The sequence below is a fragment of the Euleptes europaea genome, chromosome 3, assembly GCF_029931775.1.
Source record: "Euleptes europaea isolate rEulEur1 chromosome 3, rEulEur1.hap1, whole genome shotgun sequence".
In the NCBI taxonomy this organism is placed as follows: Eukaryota; Metazoa; Chordata; class Lepidosauria; order Squamata; family Sphaerodactylidae; genus Euleptes; species Euleptes europaea.
In genome coordinates, this window is record NC_079314.1 from 21,224,108 (window position 1) to 21,251,763 (window position 27,656).

Below are 27,656 nucleotides of genomic sequence, written 5' to 3' on the forward strand. Positions count from 1 at the left end.
AGCATTGCACTGCAAGAGATTTCATCAGCTTTAAAGAGCAAACTGTTGGCTACAGATGTGTATCCCCAACAGCCATTTCTCCTTTGGAATATGCCTTTGGGGAGGTGAAATTTGTATCTGAAAAGGGATGGGAAGTTAGTGAAGAAGCCATGGCTCATGGGTACAGCACGTGCTTCATATGCAAAAGCCTCCAGGTCGGTCCAACCCTTGCCATCTTCACTTAATGGACGTCAGTCTTGGGAAAATGCTTTCTATGCATGAAACCCCACCTATCAGAGTACAGAATACTGAGCTTGCAGGACCACTGGTGTTATTCAGTATAAAAGGTAAAGGTCCCCTGTGCAAGCACCAGGTCATTCCTGATCCATGGGGTGATGTCACATCCCAACGTTTACTAGGCAGACTTTGTTTAAGGGGTGGTTTGCCATTGCTTTCCCCACTCATATAGGCCTTACCCCCAACAAGCTGGGTACTCATTTTACCGACCTCGGAAGGATGGAAGGCTGAGTCAACCTTGAGCTAGCTACCTGAAACCAACTTCTGTTGGGATCGAACTCAGGTCACAAAATCACAAAATCACACAAGGTTGGAAGAGACCACAAGGGCCATCCAGTCCAACCCCCTGCCATGCAGGACCCCACAATACAAAATCACAAAATCACACAAGGTTGGAAGAGACCACAAAGGCCACCCAGTCCAACCCCCGTGAGTAGAGCTTGGCTTCAGCATTACAGCTTACCTCTCTGCACCACGGGGCTCTTCGTTATTCAGTATAAAGCAGTTTTATTGACTTGAATGCCAGTCGAAGAAGAAGAGTTGGTTTTTATGCCCTGCTTTTCCTCTACCATAAGGAGTCTCAAAACGGCTTACAATCGCCTTCCCCTACTCCCACAACAGGCACCTTGTGAGGCAGGTGGGGCTGAGAGAGTTAGGAGAGAACTGTAACTAGGCCAAGGTCCCCCAGCAGGCTTCACGTGGAAGAGTGGGGAAACAAATTGGGTTCACCAGATTAGAGTCCACCACTCATGTGGAGGAGTGGGGAATCAAATCCAGTTCTCCAGATTAGAGTCCGTCGCTCTTAACCACTATACCACACTGGCTCTCTTCAATTAAATTCTATACCAGGAGCCATATTCAGAGGTGAGTGGGGTGGAGGAAATGCAAAAAGGAGGTTTCCTTGACTGACCATGGAGACATCAGAGTGATGGTGTGCCTTTTCAGGGTCCAGTCTGTGAGACCTCTAGGGCAGTCCCCGCACCAGTTCACAAGAGACGAGAAAAAGTTGCGATCTGGCCCTTAGTACGTTTGAGTGTTTTTGAATGCAAAGTTTAACTCCAGTTCGGCCCTCATAATCCATTTCTAAAACTCAAGGGGGGGAAAGAAAGAGATGGAAAAGCCATAATTCAGGACAAATGTCTACATTTCAAATTAGAAGCCCAGCTGAGAGCTCTTTTTTCCCCCAAGGAGGCCCGGAAGAATGCAGGACACATTGCGACATGGTATTCGAAGGAAGGCCTGTTGAACAAAATGTTTTTATCAGAGGATTTTCCTCCCTGTTGATTTTTTCCATTTGATAAAAAAAGAAAGGTGAATTCAACACAAGGATGAAATGAGTTCTTTGGTTTTGTTGAATTATTTGGCACCCATTCCTCAGTTCATTTACACGTTTGTTCACCTGTAACTTGGTATTCTTCCTGGACACTGTAAAACTGGAATGGAATTTAGTATCCACATTTGTGACAAGCACTCTGGTTGCTTGAGAACACACAGTCCCAATCTCAGGTGTTAACTTACTAGTAGGGTTGTCAACACGGACGTGGGAAATTCCTGGAGATTTGGGGGTGGGGCCTGGGGAGGGTGGGGTTTGGGGAGGGGAAGGACCTCAGCAGGGTATAAAGCCAGAGAGTCCACCCTCCCAAGCAGCCATTTTCTCCAAGGGAACTGATCTCTGTAGTCTAGAGATTAGTTGTCATTCTAGAAGATATCCAAGCCCCACCTTGAGGTTGGCACCCCTATTTACTAACTACCCACCCCAACACTATCTCTCAATACCATGTATCAGCATGCAGGCTATCTCACCTCATTTTGGACCAGGTTTATGTGCCATCTGAGCAAATCCGAAGGTATTATAGGTTGCCAGTGTAATATGTGTGACCACTCTCTTCAGTGTTCACTTCTCACCCTTAGACTTGTAGGTCTCTTTCATACATGCATATGTTTGCCAACTCCAACTTGGGAAGTTCCTGGTGATATGGGATCAGGGTCTGGGAAAGGTGGAGTTTGAGCAGGGGAGGGGGCTCAGTGGGGATGAGATATCACTCTAGGACTTCTCTTTCTCCTAGAGTCTATGATGTGCCATAGAGTCCGCCTTCTAAGCAGCCATTCTGTCCAGGCGACCTGATATTTGTAGTCTGGAGATGAGCTGTAATTCTGGGAGAACTCCAGGCCCCGTGTTGAGGCTGGTAACCCTAGGAAGATATGGTGTTTGAATGGACTAGACCGCAGGTGGGACTGCAAGTTTAAACACCCCTTTGCATTAAAGAAAAGCCTACCATGCAAACAGAAATGTTTAGAGACCTCCTGCCCCCTGCTGGCACTAATTTAGGTTTTTAAATATAAATATATATATATATATATTGGCAGCCCTAATTGTGGTCTTAAATTGTGGTCTTATATGAATTTTTATAACAGTTTTTATTTTCATTGTAAACTGCCTTGAGATTCGCAAGGTAGAAATAAATGTTTTAAGTACATACATAAATAAAAATCCTGTAATCTTGGATTCTACATATGTGGGGAGGATGGATAAACTCTAGTTGTGCAGTGGGGAACAAAATTTACCCTGCAGCTGTTTCAGGAGTTGGGGTTAGTATTGAAAACAATTTACGGGGTTGACCCCTGGTAAACCTTAGAACACGTGAAGTTATGGGTAGGGCATCATATTCTCTATAGGTTGGGCTAGGGGGGTTTTGGTTTTGGTTTTTGCTTACCAGAAACATGTATGTATTATGGCTTCTATTTTAGTAGTGGCAGAGATAATAATGATTAATTCAGAAATTGAAGCACATGCGTGGTTTACTGGTTAAGAACAGTGGTTTGGAGGAATGGAGTCTGATCTGGAGAACCAGGTTTGATTTCCACTCCTCCACATGAGCGGTTGAAGCTAATCTGGTGAACTGGATTTGTTTCCCCACTCCTACACACGAAGCCACCTGGGTGACCTTGGGCTAGTCACAGCTCAGTTAGAGCTCTCTCAGCCCCACCTACCTCACAGGGTGTCTGTTGTGGGGAGGGGAAGGGAAGGTGATTGTAAGCTGGTTTGATTCTCCCTTAAGTGGCAGAGAAAGTTGGCATATAAAAACCAACTCTTCTTCTTCTTCTTCTGAACTTTACATATTAGATATGTAGAGCTGTGATGGAAAACTTAAGTGGAATGTTTTTCTCCCTTGCATGGACAAATAGGGAAAGTCAGATGTGTCAAGATGTATGTAGTGTGGCACACACAAGCTTATTTCTCTGCGAGCACATGGAATTATCTACCGATATGCACAAACCCTGGACTGCACCATTCTTGAAGTCCTTACTGCCTGCCAAATGACTGGCCCATCTAATTGAATCTGGCCATTCTGTACAGAGCACATGCTCTGATACTGAGCTAGAGAAAGACTTAGTGCAATCCATTGAGTGTTCCTTCTCTTCCTCAGGTAGCTATCATAGTAACAGATGGGCGTCCCCAGGATGGTGTGAAGGATGTAGCAGCCAGGGCAAGAGCTCTTGGGATTGAAATTTTTGCCATTGGCGTGGGCCGTGTGGACATGCCCACCCTGCGACAGATGGCCACTGAGCCCCTGGATGAGCATGTGGACTATGTGGAGAGCTACAGTGTCATCGAGAAGTTGACCAAGAAGTTCCAAGAAGCGTTCTGTGGTAAGTCCTCCAGAAGTTTCCAAGGGGAATAAAAGATGGAATCGAAATGGAGAGCGATCTCAGTGCAGGATGTTTGAAACACATGAACACGTGAAGCTGCCTTATACTGAATCAGACCCTTGGTCCTTCAAGGTTAGTATTGTCTACTCAGACCAGCAGCAGCTCTCCAGGGTCTCAGGCAGAGAAAGTTCTTTCATATCATCTACTTGCCTAGTCCCTTTAACTGGAGATGCTAGGGATTGAACCTGGGACCTTCTGCATGCCAAGCAGAGGTTCTAACACTGAACCACAGCCCCTCCCTTAAGGGTATACATGTAGGAGCAGAAAGAACCATGAAGCATGGTAGGAATCTATGTAGGGCTAAGTTGGAATGTCTTGGCGAAACATTTCCGTACATTTTGTACCTCTTTACCCAGTTTTGCTCAGTTTTTATTCCGTTTGCTGTTTTTGCTCAGTCCAACTTTCAATTAGACAGATTAGACAGATTCATGGAGGACGCAGGTTCTGCCAAATAGCTGGCAGTTGGTTCTTTCTCTAGGATCCAGAGGCAAGGCACACCAGTAAGTTTCAAGTAAGCTGAGCTTTATTTTAGCAGGCTGATTTAATCATAAACATAACGTATAGCCCTCACCATTAGGAAACAACATATTTACCCCATATCCCCCCTGCTATTAGGGCTCAGGTGGAACAGGGAGGGAGGGATCCCAGAGCCATAGCCCTTCTTCCCACCCTTCTATCCCTTTTTCTTGACTTTTTATCTCTAATCCATTACCCCTGTTCCAGATGTTTACCAAGCCCAGATCAGCCACACCTGAGGTGCTTCCAGCATTCGCAGGGAGCCTGCACCCTTGGGCTTAAAGGCATATCAACCCAACCTCATTTTGTCATGTGAGGAGGAGTGAGACATGCCACTATCTCCTCGAGATAACAGTGCTCTTCCATAATGCCACCACAATGCATCTATCCGTGGCTACCAGCCATGGCGACTAAAGGGAACCTCCACATTCAGAACCAGTAAAACTCTGAATACCAGTGCCAGGAAACAACATCAGGAGAAGGCGTTGGTCTCTATGTCGCTGTGTGAGACAGGATGCTGGAACAGATGGACCGCTGGTCTGATCCAGCAGGGCTCTTCTTATGTTCCCCTCTGTTGTTCTCCTTAACAGTAGTTTCAGTACCTTCAAAATGTGTCCTACTGTCCTTCACCTTGCTGGCTCCATGACCCAATCAATGAGGGATAGGCAGTGGGATCACATCATGCCACTGTGCAGCCTACCAGATGTAACGGAAAACACCACAAAGCCAAATCAGACGGTGATCATTGATTCCTGCCTTCTTCCAATGGGGAGACTCTTTTGCCCTGCTTTAAAGGGTCCCAAAACACTCTCCATAAGGAACATTTTTGCATGAAATGCATCATTTCAGCTCAGCTCTAAATATATGCCTTGGTTTGCTTAATGTCACAGAGGCCAATCACTTCTCTGAAAGGTTTAGATGGTGCTCATTTTTATTATTGGCTATTTGTTTTGCTATCACTGTGTTTATATTGTTGTGAGTTGGCACAAGCAGTTCTTTTAGACAGAATATAAATGCTCAAAACAAACAAATGAACAAAAAAGGGGTTTTGTCTAATGAAGATATAGAGTTTTACCTTGCATTGTACAGGGTCAGGCTCAAAAAATACAAAACAAGTACATCCATGCAAAAACATTAACAATGGACAGTTCTCAAAATATACTGTCTGCCTGTTCTCCATTTTCTTAACAAGGGCTTTTACAAAACATCGTCAACAAATCTAACACGTTATAATGTAATTATACACAGTAAAAGAATAAAATCTATAAAAATAATTTACAATAATATAAACAACCTTATGACAATAAATATTAATAAAACAATAAGTTCATCATCCACAGATAAAATCATTTTTGGAAACCTGCTCTTGAAGAATCAGCTTTGGCCATTATTTTCCTTGCTGCCAGGGCATACAGTGATGTTCTATGGGATATATACTCATCAGAGTCTGAAAGCAGGACCTTTCTCCATCTCAGAATGGAAATTTATGCCAGATAGAATCATAGAATTATAGAGTTGGAAGGGACCACCAGGGTCATCTAGTCCAACCCCCTGCACAATGCAGGAAATTAACAACTACCTCCCCCCAGGAAGCCTGAAAACCTCCAGACTAACAAAGACTACAGTCAACAATAGCCATGCAGATTAACTTTGGATTTCACACATTAACAGATCACTTCACGATACAGTGGTTCCATATTAACATACCACACCCTCATTAGCACATTATCTTGATACTTACAGGACAATGATTAGCACATTACCTTTGATACTTTTTGCAGGACAATGATTCAGCTCAACCCAACCCCTTTCTGACTATATATTACTCTTCCTACACACTTGACACTGAGAGACACTGTCCTTCAGTGTTACTCCTCTGAAGATGCCTGCCACAGCTGCTGGCGAAACGTCAGGAAAGAAAATACCAAGACCACGGTTACACAGCCCGGATAACCTACAAGAACCGATGAACTCTGACCGTGAAAGCCTTCGACAATATTAAAGGGGGAGTTCGATATAGTTTCTTCCTTCATGAGACATCAGATTGCCATTAAAAGTACAACACAAGCTATTGAAAATCACCCCCACCCCATCACTAAGTATGCATGGCCAGGACACAATAAAGCCACCTTACTGAAGGTTTGGGTCAAGTCAATGTGTGGATGGAAACACCCCTGAGAATAGGGTGTGTGGGACTTACCCAAACAACATCCTATGATGCTGTGATGTCACTTCCGGCTGCCTAACCAGAGGTGATATTACCGTGTTGCAGGATCCTCTAGACCTTTGGGTGAATCCTAGAGCATCCTGCCATTTGTTGATGTTGCTTCTGGTTACTCAGCTAAAAGTGATGTTGCAATATTGCGCGGCATTGTTTCCCACTGCTGTATCAAGAGGTGGGGGGAGACCAAGGTCATGGGTGGAAGGTTGGCTGCCAAAGCAGGCAATCTGGTCACCCTACCTGGCAGACTGTATGTGCAACCTTCTTTGTCACTGTGGTGTAGTGGTTAAAAGCGGTGGTTTGGAGTGGTGGACTCTAAGCTGGAGAATTGACTTTTATTCCCTACTCCTTCAAATGAGTGGCACCAGATGCTAATCTGGTGAACCGGGTTGGTTTCCCCACTCCTCCACACGAAGCCAGCTTTGGTGACCTTGGGATAGTCACAGCTCTTTTAGAGCTCTCTCAGCCCCACCTACCTCACAGGGTGTCTGTTGTGGGGAGGGTAAGGGAAGGTGATTGTAAGCCAGTTTGATTCTTTAAGAAGTAGAAAAGCCGGCATATAAAAACCAACTCTTCTTCTTCCTCCTCTTCTTCTTCCTTCTCCTCCTCCTCCTCCTCTTCTTCTTCTCCTCCTCCTCCTCCTTCTCCTCCTCCTCCTCCTCCTCCTCCTCTGTGGCATTGAAGTCCCTCCCCTCCCCAAAACCTTCCTTTTCAGGCTCTGCCCCTAAAACCTCCCGCCGGTGGCAAAGAGGGACCTGGCAACCCTAAGTGAGACAGGGGTATAGAGACACTTTCTGTTTTCCAGGCATACAGCGGGAGGTGAGTCTTTGCCAGCATAGCTGACAAAGGCCTGACTGATTGCAAATATTGATGTCATGTTTAACGGGTCATTTAAAGTCACACACGATTTAACCCAATTAACAAAATCCAGGTTTACGTAAAGAGAACACAGGGCCTTCTTTGTTCTATTTGCCTCAGGAGCTCTGTTTAAATTGGGGGAAGTGGGAGGAGGTAATATTTCACACTTTGGACTCCGCAGTATCATCAGGGACAGTGATATTTAATGCTCTTCCCAATATGAAAGTTTCCTGATCTTTCCCACTTTCAACGGGGTTTGTTTAAACAACAGAGGGGGAAAATAGCATGTAGAAAGACACATAGAAAGGCATGCTTGTCAGAGAACAAGAGGGGCTTCAAGCTAGTGGCTTCAAGTTCAGTGGCAGCTGTGTTTTACCGCAGGTATTGTAGGTTTATCGATGAACAGAATGGCTAAACGGAACCTCCATGTTCGGAAGCAGTGTGCCTGTGAGAACAGCTGTCACGGGGAAGAAACTTTTGCCTTCATGCTCTAGTTAGAGGCATCTCGTTAGCCTCGATAGGGTCTTTTATGCATGGCTGTTTCACTCGCTGTCACACCTCCAACAGCTTCGGGTCTTTCTTTGGATTATGCATGTTGTCTCCGGCCATCAGAGATCGCCCCGCTTTCCCCCTGCGTTTTCCCGCGTTTTGCCCATGTTTTGAGGAACTGGTTTTATCTCAAATTTGAAAACGTGGGCAAAACACAGGGAAAAGCAGGGGGAGAACGAGGCAACCTCTGATGGTCAGAAGGAGCATCAGGGCTGCCAGGTCCCTCTTTGCCACCGGCAGGAGGTTTTCAGGGCGGAGCCTGGGGAGGCGGGGTTTGGGGAGGGGAGGGACTTCATTGCCATAGGGTCCAATTGCCAAAGCGGCCATTTTTCTCCAGGGGAACTGATCTCTATCGGCTGGAGATCAGTTGTAATAGCAGGAGATCTCCTGCCACCACCTGGAGGTTGGCAACCCTAAGCATCATGCATAATCCATACAAAGACCCGAAGACATCGGAGGGGTGATGGCTAGTGAAACAGCCATGCATAAAGGTCCTAGGAAACAGGCTGCAAGATTAGACAAACCTCTAAGATTTCTTCCACAGATGTTATAGGCCCTGAGCTCTTTTGGGAAGCGGTTTTTCCCCTGCTTCCCCACAGCACTGTGGTGCATTCATGCACCTCTGGAGGTTTTCCCATCTTTTTCTCCTGTCTTCCTCAAACCTGCTTTGCTCTGAAGTTTTGGGAAAGATTGCAGTAAAGCTGGGATGGCTGCTGTGTGTCTCTCTCTGTGTGTGTCTGGGTGGGGGAATTTGGAGTTTCCAGCACACATGGCAGTCATTTTCTCGGACCCTGTCTCCACGGCAGCCATTTTCTCCCCCCACCACTGGGGGGGGGCTTTTATTATTATTTTAAAATCAGCACTAGAATATCGTATCAATAGGTCATTATAATTATAGGTGTTGCAGGTTCCCTGAATCCCCAGCTTTCAGTTTTAAAAAAGTAACTCTCTATCCTCTTCCCTTGTGGAGATATAAGGGAAAAGGCATATCCCTGCAATCGAAGGGGATAGAGACATACTTTCTTTTTAAGCGAAAGCTAGGAATTCAGAGACCCTGATACACTTATAGTTAAAATGGTATATTCATATAAATGATAGTCTGTTGTGGATTTTTAAAAAGAAATTGCAAAAGCCCTATTGGCTGGGGTGGGGTGGCCACTTTCAGGTGAGGTTGCCAGCTCCGGGTTGGGAAATACTTGGAGATTTTTGGGCAAAGCCTAAGGAGGGGAGTTTTTGAGGAGGGGAGGGCCTTCAATGCCATGGAGTCCAGTTGCCAAAGCGGCTATTTTCTCCAGATGAACTGATCTCTATCGGCTGGAGATCAGTTGTAATAGTGGGAGCTCTCCAGCTACTACCTGGAGGTTGGCAACCCTACTTCCAGGGGACTGGGGCAGGAAAGCTCCAGTTGCTTCTGAGCTTAATCTGCAATCACACTGGTCCTGGGGAAACCCCCAAATCCCATCTCTTTGTGAAAGACACCTCAGTCTGATCCAGTTGGACTTTTCTTATGTTGTGAACCACTAATTACTTGTCTATACTGATTCAACAGCACAATTGTCAGTACCTCTTTCATGTTAAAACCGAAGCATGACTTCTGTGTATTTTACTCCAAGAGCTTTTCCTTTCTTTTAAATGCAGCCAATTTTTACTGAAAAACAGCCACAGAGAGACTGCAGATTGAGAGCAGAAGACCAGCAGCAGAGGCCTAGTTTAACCCTCTAACTTGTCATTTGTTTCCTCAAAATCACACCCCAAACTTTTATTTGGAGGGGGGGGGGACGTTCAAGACCCCTTCTACAGACACCCCAGGGTGAAATGCAGCCAGTGTTTGATAGGGTGGCCAACCTCCAGGTACTAGCTGGAGATCTCTTGCTATTACAACCGATCTGTAGCCGATAGAGATCAGTTCACCTGGAGAAAATGGCCGCTTTGGCAATGGGACTCTATGGCATTGTAGTCCCTCCCTTCCCCAAACACTCCTCTCCTTAGGCTTTGCCCAAAAACTCCCCACCCTCCTTAGGCCCCATCCGAAAAAATGGCCAAAAGGGAAAGGATTAAGTCGCTTCACCCGCTGCCGTTCATCCACTGAGGTGTCTTTCACCTGAGCAAAGCTATAAACTGATGTGTGTACCATGAAACCCTGATTTTCTAAAAAAGAAAGAAAGTTCGGGACACTAATACATTTTCACTTTTGCGTGTCATTTGTTTTGTAGCTGTATCAGACTTGTGCGCCACGGGAGACCACGATTGTCAGCAGATCTGTGTCAGCACAGGCGCCTCATACACGTGCGCCTGTAAAGAGGGGTTCACACTTAACACCGACGGGAAAAGCTGCAGTGGTAAATAATTCCATCGTAGACTTGGCCAAACCAGCCAATGTCTCTTCCAAATCCTGTAAATTCTTGCATAGTCCAAAATGCAAGAATCTACCGTTCAGGAAGCGTGGCCATCTTCCTGGTTTGAAACTCATTTCGCATGCAACCTGTCAACATGACTTTAATTCTCCTTCCTTTTCCTACTCCCTTTTGTTTCATGATTATGAGTTCCCCTCTAATCAGAAGCGGATTTATACACAACCTCAGTAAACTAGGTAGCAGCCTGAATAGCTCAGACTAGCCTCAGTTTGTTAGAGCTTGGAACCCAAGCATGGCCACGGTTAGTACTTTGATGGGAGACCAACAAGAAGACCAGGGTTGCTATAGAGGTAATGGCAAACCACCTCTACTCATCTCTTGCCTTAAACATCTCATGCGAGGTCTCCATAAATTAGTGGTGACTTGACAGGACTTTATTATCATTATTCATTAAGTAAGGAGCCCCGTGGCGCAGAGTGGTAAACTGCAGTACTGCAGTCCAAGCTCTGCTCATGACCTGAGTTCAATTCCGATGGAAGTCGGTTTTAGGTAACCGGCTCGAGGTCGACTCAGCCTTCCATCCTTCCGAGGTCAGTAAAATGAGTACCCAGCTTGCTGGGGGTAAAGGGAAGATGACTGGGGAAAGCACTGTCAAACCACCCCATAAACAAAATTTGCCTAGTAAACGTCAAGATGTGACGTCACCCCATGGGTCAGGAATGACCCAGTGCTTGCACAGGGGATCTTTACCTTTTAAACTAAAGTTTAGGGCCTCAGATTATGAGGGGCATCTAAATACAAACAAGTTACTAAACATTACTAAACTACCACTTTTTTTGGGGGGGGGGTAATGTTGTGGGGGCTCTAAAACTTGACATAGCCCTCAGCGTGGCTTAATCCAGGCCTGCTTATAATGAGTTTTTGAGTATTCTTTGAAAAAGCTCAGATTTTTTCAAACTTTCTCCATGAAAGCTTTCCACCTTACAGAGAGTTGAAGACACTCTGGAAAGTCCATCCTTTCTCAAGTTGCAGGAGGTCGTTTCTCTTGATCTTGCCAATGACATCATTTCATGGTTTCATATTTGATATGAACTCAGTGGTGGAACTCAGTGAGACAGGTAGCATCCAATTGATGATGGATTTCAACGAGGCAGGTAGCATTCAACCAATGATGGAATTCAGCAAGACAGGTAGCATCCAATCAAGGATGCTCAAAACAGGAAAATATAATAGGGGCAAAATGTAGTTTTTAAACTAAACGTGTTGCAAGCAAAAATAGACTATTCATTAGAGGAAATGTGGTTACTTTTTCTCAATATGGCTCTTGCAGAAGGATCTCGGTAGAAATTGTATGGCTACACTTATGCTTACAGTGAGGGAAAAAAGTATTTGATCCCCTGCTGAATTTGCCCGTTTGCCCTCTGGCAAAGAAATGACCAGTCCATAATTTTAATGGTAGGTTTATTGTAGCTGTGAGAGACAGAATAACAACCGGAAAAACCCCAGAAACCCAGAAGACAAAAGTCAGAGATTGATGTGCATTATAATGAGTGAAATAAGTATTTGATCCCTTCGCAAAAGATGACTTAGTACTTGGTGGCAAAACCCTTGTTGGCAATTACAGAGGTCAGACGTTTCTTGTAGGTGGCCACCAGGTTTGCACACATCTCAGGAGGTATTTTGTCCCACTCCTCTTTGCAGATCCTCTCCAAGTCAGTAAGATTTCGAGGCTGATGTGTAGCTACTTGAACCTTCAGCTCCCTCCACAGATTTTCGATGGGATTAAGATCTGGAGACTGGCTAGGCCACTCCAGGACCTTAATGTGCTTCTTCTTGAGCCACTCCTTTGTTGCCTTGGCCATGTGTTTTGGGTCATTGTCATGCTGGAATACCCATCCTCGACCCATTTTCAATGCCCTGGCTGAGGGAAGGAGATGCTCACCCAAGATTTGACAATACATGGTCCCGTCCATCGTCCCTTCGATGCGGTGAAGGTGTCCTGTCCCCTTAGCAGAAAAACACCCCCAAAGCATAATATGTCCCCTTCCATGTTGGACGGTGGGGATGGTGTTCATGGGGTCGTAGGCAGCATTCCTCCTCCTCCAAACACTGCGAGTTGAGTTTATGCCAAAGAGCTCGATTTTGGTCTCATCTGACCACAACACTTTCACCCAGTTCTCCTTTGGGTCATTCAGATGTGCATTGGCAAACTGCAGACGGGCCTGTACATGTGCTGTCTTGAGCAAAGGGACCTTGCGGGCTCTGCAAGATCTCAGTCCTTCACGGCGTAGTGTGTTACCAACTGTTTTCATGGTGACTATGGTCCCAGCTGCCCTGAGATCATTGACAACTTCCCCCCGTGTAGTTCTGGGCTGCTTCATCACCGTTCTCATGATCATTGCAACTCCACGAGATGAGATCTTGCATGGAGCCCCAGACTGAGGGAGGTTGACAGTTAGGGTTAGGGTTGTCACCTTCTCACCAAACTGCTTGGCAATAGTCTTGTAGCCCAGTCCAGCCTTGTGCAGGTCTACAATCTTGTCCCTGACTTCCTCGGACAGCTCTTTGGTCTTGGTCATGGTGGCTAGTTTGGAATCTGATGGACTGATTGCTTCTGTCGACAGCAGAACCGTAACCCTAACCCTAATCTGGCTGGTTGATAGGGGATCAAATACTTATTTCACTCATTATAATGCACATCAATCTCTGACTTTTGTCTTCTGGGTTTCTGGGGTTTTTCCTGTTGTTATTCTGTCTCTCACAGCTACAATAAACTTACCATTAAAATTATGGACTGGTCATTTCTTCATCAGAGGGCAAACGGGCAAATTTAGCAGGGGATCAAATACTTTTTTCCCTCACTGTATGACAGCCAACATGGTATAGTGGTTAGAGTGTCAGACTAGGATCTCGGAGACCCAGGATTGAATCCCTGCTACGACAGGGGAGGTTCAATGGATGACCTTAGGCCAGTCTCAACCTTCCTCTCGACCTAACCTGCTTTGCAGGATGGTTGTTGCAAGGATAAAATGGAGGAAGGAAGAAGAATGTTTTGTATGCCTCTTTGCTTCCCCTTTGGGGATAAAAGTGTGGTATAAACAAACAAACAAATAGGATTCTCTTTTGAAGTCCTTTTTCCTGGGTGGAAAGATTATTCTAGCATGAAATACATGAAGCATTGTCAATAAATATCACCATGCACTTATTATTTATGTAGAACGTTGCCTTCTACGGAGCCAGACCACTGGCCCATCTAATGAAACTGGGAGAGGCTTTTCGGTGTCTCAGGCAGAAAAAGGTCTATCCTCAATGTCTGAAGTCTGAGCCCTGGTCTATACATCCAACAGAAAGAGGACGTAAAACCTTGAGGTGATAGACTGGATTGTACCACTTCAGACTGCAGGGGATAGATTCCAACTTCGAATGTTCCTCTGCATAAAGGGCTCCTGGCAGATAACAAATTAACACAGCAGGGAGAATGCTTTGACGCCCTCTCATTGCTTGCTGTGTTTGCTTTCTGATGTCAGGGTGCTTTTAACATAGTGGATCATCCCAAAATGCGGTGCTCCGCCTGCAGTCTGAACTGGTACATTCCAGTCTCCCCATCTCATCTTGCCGCATGTGAAGACCAATCCTGAGATTCTTTAGTTGGAGATGCCAGAGATGGAATCTGAGACCTCTTACCTGCAACACACAGCCTTCATTACTGAGCCATAGCCCCTCCTTTTCATCTGATCATGGACCTGATTGGTCCATGTAGCTCAGTATTGTCTACTTTGAATGGCAGAGACTCTCCAATGTCTCAGGCAGGGTAGCATCTTCTACCTGTTATTCTTTAATTGGAGATGTGGCAAGGATTGGACCTAGCATCTCTGATTGCCAAGAGTCTTCTGTACCTCTGAGCTATAGTTTTTTCCAAAACTGCCCCCCCTGGTTTCAACTGACAATATCAATGGGTAGTCCAGTTGAGGATAGGACTCTCAATAATAGGTTTAAATTGCAAGAGGAAATATCCAGCTGGATATTAGGAATTTTTTTTTTTTACAGTAAGAGTTTTTTGCCAGTGGAATCAGCTACCTAGGGAGGTGGTGAGCTCCCCCTCACTGGCAGTCTTTAACCAGAGGCTGGACGAGCACTTGTCAGGGATTTTCTAGGCTGATCCTGTATTGAGCAGGGGGTTGGACTAGATGGCCTGTATGGCCCCTTCCATCTCTATGATTCTATGATTCCATGGTGTGCAGGTCATTTTTTGTTGGCAGTTTGACAAAAGTAATCATGCCCTAGTTCCCCTGAGACCTCAGCAATTCAGAGGGACCTTTCTTCACACGTAGCATCCTTCCTCATTCTGCACTCACATGAGCTTCAGATGTTCTGTGTGCAAAGCCTGTGCTCTGAGCCACAGCCCCCCTGACTTATTTCGTTTGAGCTTGCTTGACATGACAACCATCGCTTTCCCTTGCATGTTGCTTCCAAGCCATCCAGGTGGGATGACCCCAAAGAGTAAGTGCTTTTGGCTGGCAACTCTGGAATTCTTCACGCACTCATCTCCATCACAAAGTCTATTTCTAATATTTCAGGCTAACTTGCATTTTATTTATTTTGCTCTGTCCACATCGTCTTTGTAAGCAGCCAAGAATATGCAGACTGTAACTGTTTTATCCATAACTGTATGCAACATAAAAAACAAGCTGATTAGTCCTCAGAATTCAGGGCCCACAGCAGATTACTTTTTGTTCCACTACCATGCAAGAGATCTGCAGTGGTTCCCCTCTTTCAGACAAGAGATCTGTCCATGGTGTGTGTGTGTGTGTGTGTGTTCTGTTCCCATAGTCCTCAATGCACTCAATCTTGCTGGTCTCCTGAAAACTGGGAGAGCAAGGTGTATTAAGGATTATGCTGAACCATCACCAGGGGTACCATCTTAAAGGGGGAAAGACCCCTTAACGGGTGTAGGGTTGCTGGCAGCAAAGCCCAGAAGCTTTTTTGGGGGGGATGGATTTGGGGAGGAGAACACTCAAGAAGCTGTGACCACTTCTAGGTGATCATGTGGAAATGACATCACAGCCCCCCAATGTGCTAGGAATTCCCCCAGTCTCTATGGTAAATACTATAAAGATTGGGGAAATTCCTGCAGTGTCACAGGGAGGCCGTAGGGTTGCCAGGTCCCTCTTTGCCACCAGCAGGAGGTTTTTGGGGTGGGGCCTGAGGAGGGTGGGGTTTGGGGAGGGGCTTCAATGCCACAGAGTCCAGTTGCCAAAGCCGCCATTTTCACCAGGTGAACTGATCTCTATCGGCTGGAGATCAGTTGTAATAGCGAGAGATCTCCAGCTAGTACCTGGAGGTTGGCAACCCTAGGAGGCTGTGATATTATTCCTCCTACTTTTCCTCCTGCTGCTTCCTTGATCGAGCACAGGCAAATAAAGGCAGGGGCAGGAGTTTGCCTGCTGCGGTGGGCAAATGGTAAGCCTGAGTGAGCGCAATGGGACATTGGCATCAAGGCAGTGGGCAACCTCCTTTAGTTTTAGTAACCACATACGCCACTTTTGAGTTCCTTGCTTTATCATCCTTGTTTCAGGAGAGCAGCAAGCAGGGTGAATTAGAGATTCCGCTATTAAGGAAGAGAAAAACAGTCTGTTCTCATAGAACCAGGATCCTGGTGCTTGGAAGCAATGGTGTGTTCAGGGCAGCCGGTCCTTCCCCTGCGAAAGCGCACCGGCGTCCTCTGTTGACCCTCCCTGCAGGTTTCTAACAGAGAAAGCCAGGAAAGCACCGGGGAGGACTGAGTGCTCAGTTTAAAAATTCACACTGCCTGCCAGTGGAAGAACAAGTGATCCTCTGAGATGCAAGAAACCCTTCTAGCAGACTAAAGAGCAGAGCCAGTGGTAATACACTTGACTCTGATTTTTTTCCAGCCGCGATTTGGGAAGGTTCCATAATGCAAAAACGTCGGCGGGACCGATCTCTAGACTCCCTTGTCAGGGCACGCCAATTAAAACGACTCGCCCTCATTTCTGAATAGGAAACGCTTGCCGTCTGGAGCAGCCAAAGAGCGTGCGCCGCCTCCGAGTCTCTCTTGCTCTGTGTATGTGAATGTCACAATGTTACCAATGCCGAAAAGAAAGTGTGACAAGCATTTGGCTTTTAATTAGTTTTTTTTTTAAAAACAACAAAAACTATATTATCAATGTCACTAACACTTCCAAGGTTCTAAAATACCAATGCCCTAAAAAGAGCAAAAAGAAAATAATCTCACACATTTAGAAATAATTTGATATTAAGACTAAAATGTAAGAAGAATACTGAAGACAGCTAAATTGCAATGAAACTAAAACAAACGACGAAACAGTAACCAGGGCTAGTCAAAATACAAGCTGACTTGGGCTAATGAATCCTCGGATTAGTGTGGTGAGTGGAGAGACAATATGGAGCAGTGGTTAGAGTAATGCCCCCCCCCCCCGCAATCTTTTTAAGGCTGCAGCACCTTTGGAGTTTTGAGAGGGGGTGGGTTGTTAGGTGGTCTTATGTGCAGGGCAGATCTGTCTGCTAGGCATATTGAGGCAATTGCCTTGGTGGGTACCAGGGATGGGGAGGGTGCACCAAAAGAGTTAGAGGTCCACAAGCAGCCACAGGGGTCCAGGGTGTGGGGCAGAGAGGGCACCAAATAGGGTTGACATTTGTGAGATGGGAAATTCCTGGAGATATGAGGATGAAGCCTGGGGAGGGTGGGGAGGGAGCTCAACAGTGATGTGATGCCATAGAGCCCACCCTCCAAACCGGCCGTTTTCTCCAGAGGAACTGATCTCTGTAGCCTGGAGATCTGTTGTAATTCTGGGGATCTCCAGGCACCACCTGGAGGTTGGCAACCCTAGTGCCAAACCAGCATGTCTCCTATGCACATATATACCATGCCTACTCAGAAGTACATCCCATTGCGTTCAACGAGATTTATTACCAGGTAACCTGGATGGCCCAGGCTAGCCTGATCTTGTCAGATCTCAGAAGCTAAGCAGGGTCAGCCCTGGTTAGTATTTGGATGGGAGACCACCAAGGAATACCAGGGTTGCTGTGCAGAGGAAGGCACTGGCAAACCACCTCTGTTAGTCTCTTGTCATGAAAACCCCAAAAGGGGTCGCCATGAGTCAGCTGCAGCTTGAAGGCACTTTACACACACACAAGCGTGTTTAGGATTGCAGCTCTTAGAATGCTGAATCAGGGCCCTGACCTGGATGGACCAGGCTAGCAGGATGTCATCAGATCTCAGAAGCTAAGCAGGGTCGGTCCTGGTTAGTACTTGGATGGGAGACCACCGAGGGAGTCCAGGGTTGCTATGCAGAGGCAGGCAATGGCCAACCACCTCTGTTTGTCTTTTCCCTTGAAAACCCTACTGGGTTGTCTGACCAGAAGCTGGCTGCAACCAGAAGGCACTTTACACACACACACACACACACACACACACACACACACACACACGTTGAATTGGGGGGAGGGGACAAAGTTATAGTTCACCCAGGGCTCCAAAAACCCTTGGGTTGGCCCTGCTCATGTGCCTCACAGAGGATAGAAAGACGGCACATAAATAAACTAACTAAATAAATTCAGCCTTTTCAAAGTGATCTTTGTTCAATCAAAGCGCCAAGTGTTTCAAACGGCTGCTTTTGGTTCTCTGTCGTTTGCTTCTCCCCAGCCTGCGGTGGAGGGACTGCCACTGATCTTGTTTTCCTGATCGACGGGTCCAAGAGCGTGAGGCCGGAGAATTTTGAGCTGGTGAAGAAGTTCATCAACCAGATTGTGGATTCTCTGGATGTGTCAGACAGAAATGCACACGTTGGCCTGGTCCAGTACTCAAGTTCAATCAGGCAGGAGTTCCCGCTAGGGCGATACAATACTAAGAAGGATATTAAAACGGCGGTGAGGAAGATGTCTTACATGGAGAAAGGGACCATGACCGGCCAAGCATTGAAATACCTGGTGGACAATTCCTTCGCCATCTCTAGTGGAGCCAGAGCGGGTGTTCCAAAGGTAGCGATTGTATTTACGGATGGACGGTCACAAGATTACATCAACGATGCAGCCAAGAAAGCCAAAGAACTAGGTAGGTTGTCAAAAACAGAACCAGGTGCCATTTTCCGGGAAACAAAATTGTTGCTATCGGAAAGCAAGAAAATTAGTTTATCAGCATTAGATAATAAGTGGAAGGTGGAAAGAATATTTGCCAGGAATTCATTCCGAGGCTCAGTATGGAGAGGGCAGGCCAGGATGTAATGGAGTAGGTCTTCCACTGAGCTACCACATATACAGATATGTTGAGCCCGAGGTTTTTTTTTGTAACATTGTCTAGATTTTAAAGGCCTATAGCCATGCACAATAAACCTGACACACATGACAAGAATGAGATTCTCCTCCAAGATACTCTTTTAAAACATCCAGCAAATGTAATTCCAACACTCATGGGGGTAATCCACAGGTTTGTAAGTACGATGTTATTAATCCAAAAGAAGCTATACATATGAACATGGGGGGGGGGGATATACACAGCTGAATTGTGAACTCAAGCACCAGGTTAGATCATCTCAACAGTTCCTGCTTACAGTGTGGAGAGCTAGTCCTTATGGCCAGAGTTAGGACTTGTGCTTTCTCAGCTGGGTTGCCAACTCTGAGCTAGGAAAGTCCTGGAGATTTGGAGGTGGAGCCGGGTATAATGCCACGGAGTCCACCCTCCAAAGCAGCCATTTTCTCCAGGGGAAGTGATCTCCATCGAATGGAGATCAGTTCAGTTGTAATTCCTGGAGGTTGGCAACCTATTCTTGCACCGACTATCTGGAACGGAGTTCATGCAAAGCTCATAAGAACATAAGAAAGGCCCTGCTGGATCATACCAAGGCTCATCAAGTCCAGCAGTCTGTTCACACAGTGGCCAACCAGGTGCCTCTAGGAAGCCACAAACAAGACGAGTGCAGCAGCACCATCCTGCCTGTGTTCCACCGCACCCAAAATAATAGGCATGCTCCTCTGATACTAGAGAGAATAGGTATGCAGCATGACCAGTATCCATTCTAACTAATGACCATGAATACCCCTCTCCTCCATGAATATGTCCACTCCCCTCTTAAAGCCCTCCAAGCTGGCAGGCATCACCACATCCTGGGGCAGGGAGTTCCACAATTTAACTATGTGTTGTGTGAAAAAATATTTCCTTTTATCTGTTTTGAATCTCCCGCTCTCCAGCTTTAGCAGATGACCCCGTGTTCTAGTATTATGGGAGAGGGAGAAAAACCTCTCCCTGTCCATTCTCTCCAAACCATGCATAATTTTATAGACCTCTATCATGTCTCCCCTTAGCCGCCTTCTTTCCAAGCTAAACAGCCCTAAGTGTCCTAACTGCTCCCCATAGGACAGTTGCTCCCCATAGGACAGTTGCTCCCCTAATCATTTTGGTTGCTCTTTTCTGCACCTTCTCAAGATATCATTTTTAGGTGTGGTGACCAGAACTGTACACAGTATTCCAAGTGTGGTCTCACTATAGATTTGTACAAGGGCAGTATGATATCAGCAGTTTTATTCTCTATTCCTCGTCTAATTATAGCCAGCATGGAATTTGCCTTTTTTACAGCAGCCGCACACTGGTTTGACATCTTCATTGAGCTATCCACTACCACCCCAAGATCCCTTTCTTGGTCTGTCGCTGCCAGCACAGATCCCATCAGTGTATATGTGAAGTTGGGATTTTTTGCCCCAATATGCATCACTTTACACTTGCTCACATTGAATCTCATTTGCCATTTTAATGCCCATTCTTCCAGTACACAGAGATTCTTCTGGAGCTCTTCACAGTCCGATTTTGGTTTAACCACCCTAAATAATTTGGTGTCACCTGCAAACTTGGCTACTTCACTGTTTAACCCCAACTCCAGGTCATTGATGAACAGGTTGAAAAGCACCGGTCCCAACACAGATCCCTGAGGCACCCCACTGCTCACATCCCGCCATTGTGAGAACTGACCATTGATTCCTACTCTCTGCTTCCTATTTTTCAGCCAGCTCTCAGTCCATAAGAGGACTTGTCCTCTTATCCCATGACTATGAAGTTTGCTTAGCAGACTTTGGTGGGGGACTTTGTCAAAAGCTTTTTGGAAATCCAAATACACAATATCCACAGGCTCATTCCTGTCCACATGCTTATTGACGCTATCAAAAAACTCTAATAGGTTAGTGAGACAGGACCTACCCTTACAGAAGCCATGTTGGGTTCTGTTTGGTTGGCTTTTTGCAAGGCGCACCTGACTGTCTTCTTTAGTGAGGCTGCATTTTTATCCTGTTTAATGTTTGCTCGTTGAAAAATCTTTGGATTCCAGCAGCTTGCAAAAAACAAACAAAAACTTTCCTTAAAACAACCCAATAAACAGTGGCATCATTAAAAATGTCAATACAGATTCAGATAAATAGCATTCAAATAATTTGCTTCATAATAATAACAGCTGATAGCATGCTCATTAACTGACCAACCATTTGTGACTCACTAGGATTCCTCCATCCTCTGCATACATAGGAGGGGACACACACACACACATATGGGATGTGGAATACTGCAACACGCCCCAATAGAACTATTCCCTTGATTACAGTAGCCATGAAGCAGCTTCGCATCTTGGCAGACTGCCAACTGAGCCCTAGATATTTTATAGCCTTGAAAACCCCTTCTGGAAGTAAAAACCACACCACTTTCACCTTGTAACGTTACCAAATATTATTCCTAAAGCATTGCACCTGCCATACAGATTTACATGTTTCAGATTAGGGTTGCCAGCCTCCAGGTGGTGGCAGGAGATCTCCCACTAGTACAACTGCACAGAGTTGGACTATTGACCTGTCTGTGATTATATGTATTGGGATCATTATATGCATATGAATGGAATATTGTATTATTGAATGTTCGGTTGTTATTAAGGATTTGGTCCACTTGGTGGGATTCTCAGTTGTGTAATTATTATAGGAGATGACTATGGTGTTTGGAATATTTGGAATATAGTTTCTTAAGTATAATTATACAGCCAAACAAACAACCTAAACTGCTCAGCTTTTTTTGTGTAATCCAACAATTTGTGCAACTATAGTTCCACCCTTTTTGTTACTTGAGCCTCCAGGTGGTGGCAGGAGATCTCTCGCTATTACAACTGATCTCCAGGTGACAGAGATCAGCTGACCTGGAGAAAAAGGCCACTTTGGCAATTGGACTCTATGGCATTGAAGTCCCACCTCTCTGTAAACCCCACCCTCCTCTGGCTCCACCCCCAAAATATCCAGGTATTTCCCGACTTGGAGCTGGCAACCCTATTTCAGATACATGTGGTACTTGGCATTGCCATAGGCTTGCCAACTCCTGGTTGGGAAATTCTTGAAGACTTGAGGGTGGAGTCTGGAGAGAGTGGGGTTAGGGGACCTCAGGAGGGACCTCAGAGGCATATAATACCAGAGAATCCACCCTCCTAAGCAGTCATTTTCTCCAACGGAATTGATCTCTGCATTCTAGAGATCAGATGTAATTCTGAGAACTCTCCAGGCCCCACATGGATGTTGGCAACCCTACCTTGTCAGCTTGTTTCTCCACTTTAACAATACAAAATTGTTGGTTAATCCCATTCCAAACCATGAAACCATAGTTGCTGAAAAAATCAGAGAAAAAACCTTATCAAACAGAACAGCTTTATAAGTAGCCCTAAAACTTGTAATGAGGATGCTCTGTTTATGTCCTTTGAGTAAAGTTGCCAACTCTGGCATGGGAAATTCTTGGAAATGAGAGAGTGGTGCTTGGAGAGGAGAGGGAACTCAGTGGGGTATAATGCCATAGAGTGTACCCGCTGAAGCTGCTATTTTTCTCCAGAGGAACTGATCTGCGGTCTGGAGATCAACTGTAATTCCAGGAGATCTCCAGGTGCCACCTGGAGGTTGGCAACCCTCCCTTTGAGAGGCCATTCCATAGGGTTGACCCCCAAACCCAGAAGGTACAGGCTTGGCCAAGGAAGATCACACACTTCCAGGAAGGGAGGAATCACAAGAGGATCCTGATTCGAAAGTTGCATATGGGTTCATAGAGGGAGAAATGGTCCCTCAGATACATGGTCCCAGGATGTGAACGGTTTTGTGATTGTTTTAATTGCTTTTAACTTTGTATGATTTTTGAAATGAATTCGAGCTTTTGTTCTTTCACTGAGAAAACAATAGGCTGGTTAACAATTGTTTTTCATCGGCATCAGGCTACAAGATGTTTGCTGTTGGAGTCGGGAACGCCGTTGAAGACGAACTGAGAGAAATTGCCTCCGAACCAGTGGCAGAGCATTATTTCTACACTGCCGATTTCAGAACCATCAACCAAATTGCAAAGAAACTACAGAGTAAAATCTGTGTGGGTACGTAAGGTTGTAGATGGTACATTTAGCAAACAATCTGGTCACCCACTGGCCTGGCAAATAAGCATGTAAGACAGGAACAAATGCATAACTTGGAGAAAATGTGTCCCTATGGCTGGTTCTGGATTTTGGGTGAGCCTGGACAAGAACCCCACTAAGGGTTGGATCCAATAAAAGTTTTCACTGGGTGAAAAGGGGAAGGGGGGGCCCACTCTGACTACTCAAAGGCTATGCTGGGGATCATGGGGCCTGCACGGACCAAAATGATGCGGAGGGCCATGCATAAATGGCCCACGTTTCTTAAACTTCCCTTCATGTCCCTACAGGGACCTAACAGTTTGATTCACCATTCAACAACTGTTTTCTTTTTCCCAGAAGAAGATCCATGTGAATGTGAAGCCATTCTGAAGTTCCAGACAAAGGTGGATAACCTCATAAGGGCACTGACACAGAAGCATATCCTTTGAGAACTATTTGCAACACAAGGTCTTAGAGTAAACAAGATGCGGGTGTGCCATTTACCCACCCAGGGTGGGGAATTGACAGCCCTTATCCCCCAATTTCCCACCCAGGAGGGACACAGGGAATTCCTAAATTTCCTCTAATCTCTATGGTAAAGAGTTTCTGTGGTAAAGGTGACCATCTAGGCTGCTGGGTTGGTTTCCCCACTCCTCCACATGAAGCCAGCTGGGTGACCTTGGGCTAGTCACAGCTCTCTCCAAACTCTCTTACCCTCACCTACCTCACAGGGTGTCTGTTGTGGGGAGAGGAATGGAAGGAGATTGTAAGACGGTTTGATTCTCCTTAAAAGGTAGAGAAAATCAGCATATAAAAACCAACTCTGCTTCTTCTACTTGTTTGCCCCTAGGGTTGCCAACTGGTTTGGAAATTTGGGGTGATTTGAGGGTGGTGTTTATGGAGGGCAGAGTATGGGGAGGGGAGGGAGCTCAGTCAGGATGCCATGCCATAGAATCTGCCCTCTGAAGCTGCCATTTCCACCAGGGAACCTGATCTCTGTAATCTGGTGATTGGTTGCAATTCAAGGAGAGCTCCTGGCCCGGCTCAAGGTTGGGGACCTTATTTGTGCCCCCCAGGGAAATATTCAAAGGGCAGATCATATACTCAAGCCCTTTGGTATATGTTTGATTGATCCATAAGTATTTTGAAATAACTTGCCATCGATTAGAGGAGGGGCTGTGGCTCAGTGGTAGAGCATCTTCTTGGCATGCAGAAGGTCCTCCCAGGTTCAAACCCCGGCATCTCCAGTTAAAGGGACCGGGCAAATAGGTGATGTGAAAGACCTCTGCCTCAGACCCTGGAGAGCAGCTGCCAGTCTGAGTAGACAATACTTAGATGGACCAAGGGTCTGATTCAGTAGAAGGCAGCTTCATGTGTGATTAAGCTAAGCAAAATCTTCTTATACTGCACAGAAGCCATTCATCATTTTTCCTTAATTCTTCCTCACTGGAAGCTGTGACGAGAAAACTCGCTGCCCTGGAAAACAGGATCACAGTTTAAAAAAGAAGGCGGAATCTTTTTTCTTCCCAACAGAAAACAACACCACCAGAAGGCTTTTACTTATACGGATGAGCATCTCTTCTGCAGTGCTACATCTTATAGTTTAATAAAATGACTTTTCTAGCTGCCTTCTTCGCAAGAGGGGAAAAAAATTGTAACGCTAGAATATGCATCATGGTAAAGCCCTATATGTCCTTGTGTACCAAAATACATTAAACTATCCCTTGCATTGTAGACTATGCATATATTAAAAACCTGGGAGAAATTGTTTTAATATAAAGCTTAATATATACATCTATAATGTTTTGAATATGTACTTTGTACGGAGTTCTGTGAATGCTCACTGGGTTCTTCTATCGCTTCTCGGTTTCCGTGTATGCCGTCCTTTCTGTTTAAGAACTGAATTTGACCCACATGACTCTGAATGTTAAAAAGAAAGAAAAAAAGAAATGGCAGCTGTATAATTTGTTTATAAAGCATTTATCTCTAAGTAGTGGGAACAATGAGCATTAATTCAGGCATACAAGCTGCCTCCCTCTGCAAGCGTCCGCTGATGTTCATTGCGAAATGTTAGGATTACAAAGAGCTTCAGCAAACTACCGGCAGATTTCTGCTCACCTGTAAGCAGCCTGACATTTTACAGGATCAGGTCTGGTTTTTTAAGAAGGAACTCATCCATGGATCCCCCCTCCCATATTTGCATCTTGATTTCACTAACATGATGCGACATCACCGCTTACCGACACTTTTTTTTATTTGGCCGTCAAGTCACGTCTGACTTATTATGGCGACCCGTAGTATTTTCCAAGCAAAGGGCATTTAGGTTTGCCATTGCCTGCCTGTGCATCAGGACCCTGGGTGGTCTCCCATCCAAATACTGACCAGGGCCAACCCTACTTAGTTTCAGTGATCTTACGTGATCGGGCTAGCTGGTGCTACCAAGGCCAGGCCTCCTGACTCCTCAGCTGTACAATACTCTCAACAGCTTTAACATCAAGATGTACCAACATCTTAGGGTTGCCAGGTCCCTCTTCACCACCAGCGGGAGGTTTTTGGGGTGGAACCTGATGAGGGCGGGGATTGGGGAGGGGAGGGACTTCAATGCCATAGAGGCCAATTGCCAAAGTGGCCATTTTCTCCCGGGGAATTGATCTCTATCGGCTGGAGATCATTTGTAATAGCAGGAGATCTCCAGCTAGTACCTGGATGTCAAACTCAAGCAAAATTAGCACAAGCACAAGGGCCAAAATATCTGGCACATAAACTCCATGCTTGGAATTATGCTGATGATCTGTATTGCCAAAAGACAACCAGGCAACCGCAGTTGACATCAAACAAGATATACATATAAGCACACACAATTAACATGGAACGCGAAGCGTTTAACATGTCAAAAAAGCAACGGAGCATTTAAAACACAATGGGCTTCTGGTACATTTCCCATTTCATGAACGGCTTTGTCAAGCTTCAGATTCTTCCATATGCTTGAGAATTCATTTAGACAAAGATGTACTTTCCTGGTAACAGTGGACGGCTGGTTGCATGGTTGTCTTTTGACAATACAGATCATCAGCATAATTCCAAGTGTGGAGTTTATGTGCCAGATATTTTGGCCCTTGTGCTTGTGCTAATTTTGCTTGAGTTCGACCTTCCTGTTGAGCACTTGTAGCCTCTTCTGATTAAGAACCTGGAGGTCGGCAACCCTACAACATCTGGACGCTGCTCTCAAAGACCCTGGCTACAAGCCTCTTTCTTTAGACTGCTGTCTGGTTAGCGTTCCCTATGTATGACTGAATGTTGTCCCATCCTTAGGCCATATTCAAGCTGTAAGCCAATATGGCCCCATTTAAAGTTTCTGGCTTCTTATTCACAGGCCCCCACCAACCAAATAGTCACCAGTCCCACCAAGGCATGCCAAGGAATACATCACCACTGCACCCCTCTAAATGTGAGCATACGTGGTCGGGGCTTTGGTTAATTTTGTAGTGGTTTGTATCAGGATATTTATACTTGAGAGTACGGAAAAAGCTTTTTCGGAATAACACGAATTATTCAGAAAATGTCGCCGCAACAGATGTTTTTGCATTAAAAACAATTAAATGCTGGAAAAAATTGAGAATGGATTTGGAGGGCTTTGTTGTGTTTCTTGGTTTTAATTATGAGTGGTTCTCGCATGGGCAGAAGGGGGGGGGGGGCGCTCGCTTATTTATTTTGATTTACCTCCTGTGCCGGCAAAAGGAGAAAGGAAAGGACAAAATATTTTCTTTGCTCCTTTTTTTTCTTTTAAAGAAAGAGACAGTTTTTTTCATGTTGGAGAAAGAATGGCGATATTGAAAAGGTTTCTACTTTTGCTCCTCAGTCAAAAGCTCCCATGGTGGCTCCCAAAGGAAAAATATACAAGACAATAGTGAAGACCATCTAATAAGAAAGTATTATTTAACACACCCTGAAACAATCAGTATAACTAACCAAATTCACTAAACCAGCACAGATCAGTACAAGACAGAACAGGGGAAAATTAATCCCCAAACTGGGTGATTCATAAGTGATTTGTCTGATGCCTAGTGTTCCCACTAGTTCCCTAGTGATGGTCAGCGGACGGAAGCAGGAAGGGGAGAGCAATCCCCTCGTGCATGCACCCTCTCCCAGTGCAATACTGCCACTTCTGGGTTTAACCTGGAAGTTCCAGCATCGTGGGGGACACTCTAGCCATAACATCTGAAAACTGTATGGGATCCTTCCCCCCAGCCCTGCCGAAAAGAAACTCCCTCTGAAGGTAAGAGGTGACCTGGCAACCCTACTGATGCCAGACATCTAATAGTGCCATCATAAGCAGAGTGACGTCATTCTAAGTGAGTCGAAGTCAATGGGCTTAGAAGGATGTCATTCTTCATAAAATGTCACTGTTAGGAGTCAAGCTAGTATCTGTAGGGACAGAATTCCATAACCTGGGGGCCATCACATGTAAGGACCTACTCAGCAGTCACCCACCTCACTATCACTGGGTGGGGAGGTACCTGAAGCAGGGCTTTTGACAGATGATAACCAAAGGAATAGGGTTGCCAGGTCCCTCTTAGCCACCAGCGGGAGGTTTTGGGGGTGGAGCCTGAGGAGGGTGGAGTTTGGGGAGGAAGAGACTTCAGTGCCATAGAGTCCAATTGCCAAAGGGACCATTTTCTCCAGGTGAACTGATCTCAATTGGCTGGAGATCAGTTGTAATAGCAGATCTCCAGCTAGTACCTGGAGGCT

The 27,656-nt window shown here is 45.5% G+C and overlaps 1 protein-coding gene across 1 annotated transcript in view; it reads left to right on the forward strand.

Moving 5' to 3' along the window:
* The window catches only part of MATN1 (matrilin 1), a 39,817-nt gene extending 15,410 nt beyond the window's left edge, over positions 1 to 24,407 (forward strand). Inside the window, exons 3-8 of the mRNA XM_056847077.1 lie at positions 3,705 to 3,927; positions 10,345 to 10,470; positions 18,170 to 18,577; positions 22,737 to 22,889; positions 23,265 to 23,345; positions 24,355 to 24,407. Coding sequence (XP_056703055.1) covers positions 3,705 to 3,927; positions 10,345 to 10,470; positions 18,170 to 18,577; positions 22,737 to 22,889; positions 23,265 to 23,345; positions 24,355 to 24,407 — 1,044 coding nt within the window. The remainder of the gene's footprint in view (positions 1 to 3,704; positions 3,928 to 10,344; positions 10,471 to 18,169; positions 18,578 to 22,736; positions 22,890 to 23,264; positions 23,346 to 24,354) is intronic.
* The last annotated feature ends 3,249 nt before the right edge of the window (positions 24,408 to 27,656 follow it).